This window comes from Nelumbo nucifera, chromosome 1 (genome assembly GCF_055504915.1).
Source record: "Nelumbo nucifera cultivar China Antique chromosome 1, China Antique-T2T, whole genome shotgun sequence".
Classification (NCBI taxonomy): domain Eukaryota; kingdom Viridiplantae; phylum Streptophyta; class Magnoliopsida; order Proteales; family Nelumbonaceae; genus Nelumbo; species Nelumbo nucifera.
In genome coordinates this window covers 196,055,475-196,066,304 of record NC_142649.1, presented here as the reverse complement: position 1 = coordinate 196,066,304, position 10,830 = coordinate 196,055,475, and the positions used below count along the sequence as shown (strand labels likewise).

The 10,830-nt window shown below is 42.8% G+C and overlaps 1 protein-coding gene across 1 annotated transcript; it reads left to right on the top strand.

Annotated features, from left to right (window-relative positions):
* The first annotated feature begins 6,241 nt into the window (after positions 1 to 6,241).
* LOC104602266 (MYB-like transcription factor ODO1) lies at positions 6,242 to 8,095 on the top strand. The gene is made up of 2 exons (XM_010265887.3): positions 6,242 to 6,633; positions 7,089 to 8,095. The coding sequence occupies exons 1-2, from the start codon at positions 6,371 to 6,373 to the stop codon at positions 7,657 to 7,659; spliced, it is 834 nt and encodes a 277-aa protein (XP_010264189.1). The 5' UTR covers positions 6,242 to 6,370; the 3' UTR covers positions 7,660 to 8,095.
* The last annotated feature ends 2,735 nt before the right edge of the window (positions 8,096 to 10,830 follow it).

Sequence of the window (10,830 nt, the reverse complement as noted above, 5' to 3'; positions counted from 1 at the left end):
ATTTTGTCTTTAGATCTTCATCTGCCGAGGACATGTTAAAAGCTGTTAACCTAACCATAACCTCCATGGCCGAGGAACAGATTTTTCATTTTTGGCTTGGTAGTTGGGAAAAAGTATCAAAGATTCTAAGCTCAGTGACTTTAGTGGAGTGAATCGTTTGGCCCGTGATGCAGTTATTTCCAAGGTTCAAAGTATTGATACTGGGTACCAGCCCCTTTTTTTTTTCTGATTTTGGTTCGGAGGGGCCGGTTTAAGTCCCGGCTACCCTCTGAACAAGGCCCTAACCTGATACAACCCCTGTAGGGGCATATCGGGAAAGGCCCGATAGGATACGTATCGGCCGATACGAGTCAATACGTAACGATTTTTTGAACCTTGGTTATTTCGGGCTCAGCTGCTCAGTGGTTTTAGTCTCGGTAAAGTGAGCTGCTTGATCCACAATGCAGTCGTTTCGGACTTGGGAGCAAGTCCTGAACCTTTGTCAACTCGTTTTCCAGGCTGATGCATGAATTGTAGCTCTGTGAGACTGAGGATGGCGTGTTGTTTGCCTTTCTTTATTTAGAAGAGAAGAGGGGGAAAAACAGAATTGGATTTACCTTCTCTTTTTCCAGGTTTCGAATTTTCAAGGACCATGATTCTTTTGTTCTAGAATGGTAGAATTTTTTTTCTGACCACGGTCTTGCCTACCTCAAGTCCAGATCAAACTCAGCAGCCGGTTATCAGTTTATGCTGATGTATGTTCAAAAATATAAGTAGTAACTGTCACCCACTATTTTTACACAGTTTCAATGCCGAACCGCGTTTTGACTAGTTCCAGCCATGAAGGCTATTCCCTCACGGAAAGCTGTTTACAGTATTTTTTTGGGTATTCAAAGCTGTTTAGAGTATGAAACCTTAGAGTCTTTCGTTTTTCTTTTATGCCGTGTTTGGTCTTATAGAAAATAAGGGAGAAATAAAAAATTGAGGGAAAGTTCTCGGAGAATTTTATGAAATTCCTTCAGAACTTTCTCTCTTATTCTTTGTCAAATGCCTTAGGTGCCATTGGTAACAGCTGAAGATGGTGAACTGAAAAAGCTTATTACTTTATCCTTTAGGCTGCGTTTGAATGTGGTGGAAAAATCCACCATGTAAAAGAATCGATGGAAAAATTTATTGTATAAAAGTTTATTGATTTAAAACTGCCTGGACCATTGGGAATTTTTAAGTGAGAATGGATGTAAAACTACATCGATTTTATCAATGTATCAATTTACATCGATTAACGATGTAAAAATTGGTTAAAAAATAGGATTACATCGATTTTCAATATAACTTTTACATGGAAAAAAAACAACTATCAATATTTACATTAGAAACAAATGGATGTAAATGCAAACCGATGGTTGAATTTTACGTCGATTCACATTTACACCTTAATCAAATACAGCCTTTGTGAATAATTGTTTTTAAGGAGACTGCAAAGTTAGGTAGATCACACTATATCCTTGAAAGTTTTACTATTTAATTTATCAAATGGCTACTTAGTTTGAAAACCCTAGGGGGGTTTGAATATTACAAGTTGAATAGTTATATAATGTGAACTGAATAGTTTGAATTGTGGATCAGTTCACACCAATGAGCGGACTCATTAATTCTGGTAATCAATTAAGGATACTGATGTAACCGTTTTTTGGTCACGTACCATTTTTTTGGGATGTGTAAAATTTTTTGGCTAAGTACCTCGTGTTTGACCTAGTGGTGACGTGCCTTGGTGATGAGCTACTCGGTGGCAAACTTCCCGGGGGAGAACTGCCTGGTGATGCTTCCTGGTGGCGAACTGCCTAATGGCGAACTGCCCGGTGGCGAACTGCCTGGTGGCGAACTGCCTGGTGGCGAATTGCCTAGTGGCGAACTGCCTAATGGCGAACTGCCTGGTGGCGAACTGCCTGGTGGCGAACTGCCTGGTGACGAACTGCCTGATGGCGAACTGGGTAGTGGCGAACTGTCCGGCAGTGCTCCCTGGCGAACTCGTCACTTGACTTGCTCCTAGGCGGTCTGCAACTCAGAGGATGGTGGAGCTCCCTGGTGCAGCGCTACCCGACTACCCCCTGCGTGAGGTGACTTTCTCTCCTTTGTAGACGGCGGGAGCTGAGGGACCTGCGGGAACTGAATCAGAGGACCCGGGGGTATTTTCCCGGCGGGGACTCTCCGATGCCTAAGTTAGCATTCTGATTACAGAGGGCTCGGAGAGAAATGAGAGAGCTAGAGAGCGGGGGTTACCATACTCTTTTTTCTCTCCCCTTGGCTTTGGGGGTCGGAGTCCTTATATAGTGGTGCCCTCGCGGGTTAGGTGGGTAAAAAGCCTTCAAATGGTAAGACGTCATATCCCGTCAGAACTAGGGTGCGGTGATGAACTCCTCGAGGTTGTCAGGTCGGCGCCTGTCAGTCGACGGATCAGTGTCCGGGCCAAGTTGCCAGGCCGGCGCTTGTGTCAGGGTCAGGTCATCAGGTCGGCGCCTGTGTCCGGGTCATGTTGTCAGGTCAGCGCCTGTGTCCGGGCCAGATCGCCAGGTCGGCGCCTGTGTCAGTCGGCGGGTCGGTGTCCGGCCAGGTTGCCAGGTCGGCGCCTGTGTCCGGGTCAGGTCATCAGGTCGGCGCCTGTGTCCGGGTCATGTTGTCAGGTCAGCGCCTGTGTCCGGGCCAGATCGCCAGGTCGGCGCCTGTGTCAGTCGGCGGGTCGGTGTCCGGCCAGGTTGCCAGGTCGGCGCCTGTGTCCGGGTCAGGTCATCAGGTTGGCGCCTGTGTCCGGGTCATGTTGTCAGGTCGGCGCCTGTGTCCGGGCCAGATCGCCAGGTCGGCGCCTGTGTCAGTTGGCGGGTCGGTGTCCGGCCAGGTTGCCAGGCCGGCGCTTGTGTCAGGGTCAGGTCATCAGGTCGGCGCCTGTGTCCGGGTCAGATCGCCAGGTCGGTGCCTGTGTCCGGGTCAGATCGCCAGGTCGGCGCATGTGGCAGGCTCATCCGGCCAGGTCGCGCAGTTCGCGCAGTTCGTGCGGGCCGCGCGCAGTTCGCGCGGGCCACGCGCAGTTCACGCAGGCCGCGCGCAGGCCACGCGCAGGTTGCGCGCAGGCCGCGCCAGGTCACGCCAGGCCAACCAGACCGGCGCCCCGGGGGGGACCAACTTGGTAAGTTGTTGCCTGGGGGCTTGCCTAGTTGTCACGAGGTGCCACGTGTCGCAACTTCACTGGAGGGCCAAATCTGCCCTCATCAGATACAACAAAATCCCCACGCTAAATTCACTTTACATGTTCATTTTATAATTGTATAAACATTAAACATTCTTGGAGATTAGCAAAATGCTAGTTAATTGGTTAATCGTGTCTAATTCTATCTTATGTCATTATCTAAGTGGAGTGCATAAATAAGTTACAGAACCATGATTTAATAAAAAATGAAAGAAAACACAATAGTAAATACGATTTAAGAAAAAAAAGAAAGAAAAACAATAATAAACCACCCAATAAGACAAAAATAATAATTAATGTTGAATTAGTAGATGATTTGAGTGAGCAGGTGATTCAAGAATAAGCATGGAATCAAGTTACATAAAATCCAATGAGTTGATCCAATACCCATCATCAATCAAACAAACTGCTAAGATCCAAAACAGTGATTATAAAAGTTTAATTCTGTGAGACTTAAATTGGGTGCTTCAGAAAATGATAGAATTACCAAGTTTCCTTAATTCTAAAGCAACCAAAGTAATTAAAAAATATATTCACTTGGTCTTCATTAATCATCTCAAGTTTTCAACCACATTGAATTTAATCCCCCACATGGAACACTGAACAGAGTATTTCAAACCCTATTTTTCTTTTTCCCCCTGCCCCCCTAATTTCCACCAACTCATATAAGACAAATCATTGGACCCCGGCCTAGAGGGCTAATCAATCATCATCGTAATTAACAAGCTTACGACGACTCATGAGGCTAAAGCTATCTTATATTTCTTAATCAAACTTAAGAAATCCGATCTTTAGAAAAGTGTCTTTATTGGATAGATTTATTACGGAGAAGACTCAGCACAGTCGATCACCTTTCTATTTGCGGAGATAGGCCGCCTGCGCCTAGGCCGAATAGACTCGTGGCCTGGGCGCATCGGCCAGAGCCTATTGGGCGCGGCTGACTGGCTGAGCCATGGCCAATGAGAACCGCAAGGCACGGATGTTGCCGACATGATACTCAAAGTCTGTGTTGGTTGGACTTACTAAACACACTCATCAAAGATCAAACCCTCCTCCCGTCATTCTCCTCCTCCTCTCTTCCTCCCTACTGGCTGCTGTTGTTAGCCTCACATTTTTTTTTGTTTGTTTGTTTAAGAAGGTTTACTTGTATTTGAGATGTGACGATGCCATTACTCACACGTTACGTCATTGGGTCCTCTAAGGCACTGTACATTCTTCAAGTTTCAGGGCTGAAAAGCATTTTTATTTTCTGATTTGGTAGCTGGGGAGTCGCTTTTTCAAGTGGGGTCTGTCCGTCAATGGTGGTGTTTGAGCTTATCGTACATTACAGTTACTGCAGGGCCCAAATTTCTCCCAACTGGGTCACCACGGTGTGGTCGATTTCGATCTGTCCGCTTCATACGTTAAGTCATCTGTTCATGTCTTCACAGTAGCATCCACCATGAACCAGAAATGGGTCAGGCCCAAAATTAAAGTTTGTGATCTGGGTTAGGGGATGTGGATGGTTTTTACGGCGATCCTCGACTCGATCATTTATAACTGCTACAGTAAAGGTTCTTCAGTCCAGTGTGGGCCTGCGTGCTGGAGGGAGAGATCACGAATGCTGAAGGCACTGGGTTTATATGATGGTGATCAACTCATTGAGTGTAATATAGGTTTAATACTGTGAATTCATAAAGAAATGTATTAGTTTATGACAAGAAATTAGTACATTTGGATTTTGGTATAGTACAATAGAAATCAATTATCTAATTTTAGTACATTTGTTATAAATGTTCTACCAAATATGGGCAAACATACTATGGGTTGTAGCTGACGTCTTCTATCCTTAATCAAGAACATACACAAATCTTTTACTTGTACACAAAGTTTGTTTTTTTTCTTCATTCGGTTTGGCATGGATCAGGTCATGATTCGGATCCGGTGGGAAATATAACGGCCTGAATTGGCTTGGCCAGTACTTCCCTATGGGAGTGGGAGAGGTCGGGATGGAGTTGGCGGGTCGGGTCGGGTCGGGTGGAAATTCCCTCCTCCCCATTCAACACCAAGCAAATAAGCTTCTTGGTCAAACAAATTAAGATCGATGAAGCAAGAAGGACAGTTAACTATACTTAAAGTCTATCTGGTTCTGGGCATGTAAAAAGCTGAAACAAACAATAGCACAACAGCGTATTGTCCAAAAGAAGGTCTAAATATTGAATGATTTTAAACTACATGTCAATCTAAATCAATATCATCAGTGGGCCACCTTCTGATGGCCTTACATCCAGATGATACTGATCGGACAGTCTTAATGATGTGTAAAAAAAGTGGACCCGGGTACAGGTTGGGTTGGTATTAACAAGAACAAAGTTTGTGGGTCAAAGATAAGAAACCATTTTCTTTTACTTTTCTCTTCATTCTTGTCTCTGATCAGATTTAAGCGTCCGTGGTAGAATGTGATTGAGCTGGGCGCCCAAGGAATGTAGTTTCAGTACTACTGCTGACCCTACACAGAAGGAGATGGATCATCTTATAGTTGCTAGCTGTTGTAAGTCAAAGGCCACGAATGGCCTGTGGAAAGAGGACCCGACCAGATGAGATGTGAATGTGATACCAGTGGTGGCCCACTGAAGACAAACGAACGGCATGGGTTGATGAATAGGCTGATATTGTTGAGTTTAGATTCTCCCCAGCTAAATCTCAGACCTTGATGAAGAACACCCTACAATTTGGCAGGATACGGACAACAAAGCGTAGTGATGACGAAATAGGTGATGGAGTGGTTGAGTAAGAGTGCAACCAGGAGGAGGAGAGGAGGAGAGGAGGAGTGGATTGAGTGGGAAAAATGCTTAGATGTAGCGCTACCGTTGGGTCTGCCGTCATCCACCATCGCAATCATATGAAGCAAAAGACACGGGAACAGGTTTATTGCAGTTCGGGGGCACCATTCTGAAACTGATGGTGGGACCAGGATTCATATTTTTATAATTCTCCCCTCTCTGTCATCCCTGGTTGCGCAGCAAATAAAGGTAAAAGCTTTATTTAAAGGTGGGTGTGGGGGTTTTAGCCTTTAGGGTGTTTTAGGGTATAGTAGGAGTAGATAGTAGTAGAGAGAGAGAGAGAGAGAGTTGGATCTGTAATTATTCTCTAGTGGTGTTGGTGTAAGTGATGGGCAGACAACCTTGCTGTGACAAGCTTGGGGTGAAGAAGGGGCCATGGACGGCCGAGGAGGACAAGAAACTTATTAACTTCATCCTCACCAATGGCCAGTGTTGTTGGCGTGCCGTCCCCAAGCTCGCCGGACTCCTCCGCTGTGGCAAGAGCTGCCGCCTTCGTTGGACCAACTACCTTCGACCCGACCTCAAGAGAGGCCTTCTTACTGAAGCTGAAGAACAACTGGTCATCGACCTCCATGCCCGACTTGGAAATAGGTTTGCTCTCTCTCTCTCTCTCACACACACACACACACACACACACATTTTTTTACTCCTCTTAGGCTCTAACGAATCATCAATCATCCTAAGTTGTTGTTGTGTTGCTCGGTTCTCACAGTCACAGGTCAGGTTGGTTGCAGGAAGCAGCCAAATTTGAATAAGCTTAGTCAACTTGAACTATTTATTCATCGTTACGACCCACCTAATATGATAGTTAATATATCAAATTAAAAATAATGATCAAGTTTATCAAGGCCAGTCATGGTGTTGAAACTTGAAATGATTTTACATTTTTCGTGTTGACGAAAGAAAGAAATTGAAGCATCCCTAGCTCCCCAGATTACAGTAAAGGACTGTGGATGGTTTGAAAATTAATGAAATATAATATTAAACCAAGTTCATTTATCGTTGGTCTGCTGTTTAACATAATGTGGGATTCCGTGTTATCTCAGGTGGTCGAAGATTGCAGCAAGGTTGCCTGGAAGAACTGATAATGAGATTAAGAATCACTGGAACACCCACATCAAGAAAAAGCTTACCAAGATGGGAATTGATCCAGTGACCCATGAACCCCTTCATAAACATGCTGCTACTACTACTGCTACACAAGTAACTTCCTCTATTACTTCTGCTGATCGTCACCCGGACTCCAGTAAGAAAACGCTTAGACTGCCCTCCCCAGAAAACAATGGACGTCTCACCACACCTGATCAGGAGAATTCGAGCTCAGCAGCGGAAAATTGTTCCGGCGATGAGTCTCGGTTGTCGGATAACAACGGGGGCCAAGGCTCGTTAATGAGTTGCCTGCTGTGGGGAGATGACAAGCCTCTTGTGGAAGCCTCTTGGAAGTTTCCGACAACTTCTGCCGGAGAAACCTATAACGACGTCGGCAGTTTGTCTTGGGAGGAGAATTGTGCATGGTTGTTGGACTACCAAGACTTCGGGGTGGAAGAGTTTGGTTTTGGTTGTTTCAACGACATAGCCATGGACATGAGCACGCTAGAGATGGGCGACAAGCCCTAATACTCGGCTCTCGGCACGCAGTAATATTAGTTACAGTTGTTGCCTTCTCCGGCTGGCAAAAGAAAAAAGAAAAAAAAACGATATAAATTAAAAACTGAACTAGAATTTAGTGAATCACCTTTATGACCTTTTAGCCCAGATTTTAAGTTATGTAATCTTTGTGAGTCGAACCTCCTGTCCTAAGAGGAGTAAGGGGTCCCTCACCCACCAAAAATGAAACAGCAAAAAACGAAGAGAAAAGGTGACAAAAGTTGGTCCCTCAGCTCGATCAAATGCGTTGTGCTTTTATTATTTGAAAACAAATAGACATACACTATAAAGTGTTCAGATGGGTCTTATGAATGTATTACCCTTGTAGATATATGCTAGCTCTTGATTATAATAAATTAATAAAGAAAAGAAAAGAAAAGAAAAGAAAAGAAAAGAAAAAGGTTTATTAGTTGCTGTGGTTAATTTGTAGATAAAAGAGATCGATTACTATAAGAAATTAAGTAGTCATCATCCATCTCTTCCTTCAACACTGTCTTCGTCTGTTCATATGAATCCATCTGATTGATTCTTAGTATTTGATTAAAATTTTCTTAGTTCAATGGCACATAGATTAGTTGAATTGCACCGTGGTCAGGTTCAATTAATTGCAACCAATCCGCCAGAAAAAAAAATAGAAAACAATATTGAGAGGAAGAGATGGTTTGGTTGACAGTTTCAAAGCATCTCTTATGACATATATGTCTTATCCGGAGAAGAGAGATTAATTGAAACATATGTTACTTGCTGGGAAAACTGTTTGTGAAGCAATCATGTATTATACTGTTAAAAACCATCAAATTCAGGTAATAAAAAAAAGAACAACAAGATCACGAATCACCTGATCATAATGTACACTAAATTATTAATATCGGGACTCTCTAAGACTAAATGAAATGGTTCAACAACAATTTCGAGGTAGGGTGGTCCATGGCCAAATCTCGACTTGTATAAGAATGATGCAGTAGGCCAGTAGCTACATCTATACTTGATGTCACTTGCACTAAATGATGTGGTGACCTCTTACCTAATTAATGAATGAGCCTCGGTCTAAGTGGATAGAGTCTAAAGTATCTCCCATATTCGCCGTGAAAATTACTCGCTTCACAGTTGATTGATACTTTATTGGTTTCCTTTCTTTTCTTTTTTTGAGAAGGAAAGAAGGAAATTTATAAAAAAAAACGGATATTTACAAGAGAAACACTTGGGCTATGTATGGTTTGAAGGAAAAGGTAGATAAGAGAAGGGAAAGACATGGAAACCTATACAAGGTTTCCAAAGATTTTTCTACCTTTCCTTACCTTTTCCTTCAAATCAAACATAGCCTTAGGTTCCCTAGCATCCTCCATGACTGATGATGCGTATTTCGGCAGTTCTTGGCTTGCAGGTGACTCAGATGCCTGGCTGAATAATCCCTATCTGGAATGTGGCTTGGATGCCTAACTGAATGGTTCCTACCGCCCTCCTCAAAAAACGGAACCAACCTTATCTCTATAGCCCGGAGAACCCGGAGCTCTTTCGTGAAGCCCACGGCTACCCCAGTATATAAAGACTCGAAACCTCAAGGCAAAGGTACGTGTGATTACTCTATTCTCTAGCACTCAAACTCTCAAGCATTCAACTCGCATTTACAGCATACTTACTGACTTAAGCATCGGAGCGACTTTGCCGGGTTAATTACCCCGGGTTCTCTGATAGACTGTTTTGCAGATCAATCTAGCTCGCCGCCCATCTGGAATTCGGATCGTCCTTCAGTTAGGAGTAATCAGATCGTACACCATCAATGACCAAATTAGAGATCGAGCTCAGTGCCCAGGGACCCCGAGGGCAGCAAAACAACCTCATGTACAATCAAATTAAAAGAGTTATTTGACATGTTGCTCCAAAGTTTTATTATTAGCTTACTTTAATTTGTTTTCCATGTTTTAGATTAAAGATGAAATTACATTAGAGTAAACATGGCATCAAACAAAATCGTGCGGTGAAGAGTACACCATTCAGCTACGCATTGGAAACATCTCCCCATGAATTTAACATATGAAATGTGGGGGGTGCCATTCTTTCAGTGTGTTTGAACACTTTTTTTTTATTTTTTCTTTCAGGAGACCGCTTCTGAAATGGAAGGGAAATGGCAATGCAGGATTCATGTAGCCAACTCTATATATTATAGGTTTCTTTTTTGGTACAGTTGCTGTTTTAACCAGTAGAAAACATTTTGGTTGATCAATACTAATTGGTAAGAGCTATGCATTTGTCACATCACTTATGAGAGTGGCTTCAGTTAGCTAGATTAGAATGATTAGACTTCACCCCTTCAGAGCAAGAAACATCAGTTTGACGTTTCTACAAACAGCCACCCAAACATTTTCAATGTATTGTCAGTTTCATCCATAAACAGCTAGCCAATTGTATACTTGTATATGTGAAATTGTGCCGGCCAACCCAAAACATTTTAGATAGAATTAAACAGTGGTACTACTAAACACAACTATAGTTGGGACAAGGCATAGATGATGATGATAAAACATTACATCAAGTAAAAATCATGACAACAAATATGTACAGAGAAAGCAGCCAATGAGAGTATTTTGTAATCAACATTGGCCATAACGAAAAAGGATTAGAAAAAAATCAGCTCTCCTTAAAAAAAAAAGGAGGAAAATGCTGCTTGGTTCTAATACTCACCATGAAAAAGAGTCAATGAGTGAGATAAGCAAGCTCTACTGCCCTAGAACACATGGCATTAGCAGATTTCCCAGGGAAGGACTCTACACCCTGAACCATATACCTATTACCTAGCCAATGATCCCAATATGACAAAAAGATAAAAAAAGGAAAAAAGTTTGAGAAAATTCATGGAATCTTGGAGAAATATAAGTTGTCGGCAAGAAAAGAAATTAAAATAATATAATCTTGATCATGATATCCCCCTTCTAACATGCTAATTAGCTTTAAATCTTTAGTGCATTTGTTGGTTAAACTTGCACCTAAACAAACCCATAGTGATTCTGCTAAAACTAGAGCCACCTAATTTTGCTATAAACACCTACAAATTAAAATGATTAAACAACTAGCTACTACTTGAATTTGCAACATTCTTTACTAAACCTTCTTGAATAAAAAATTTCTCTTAATTTTACTGGA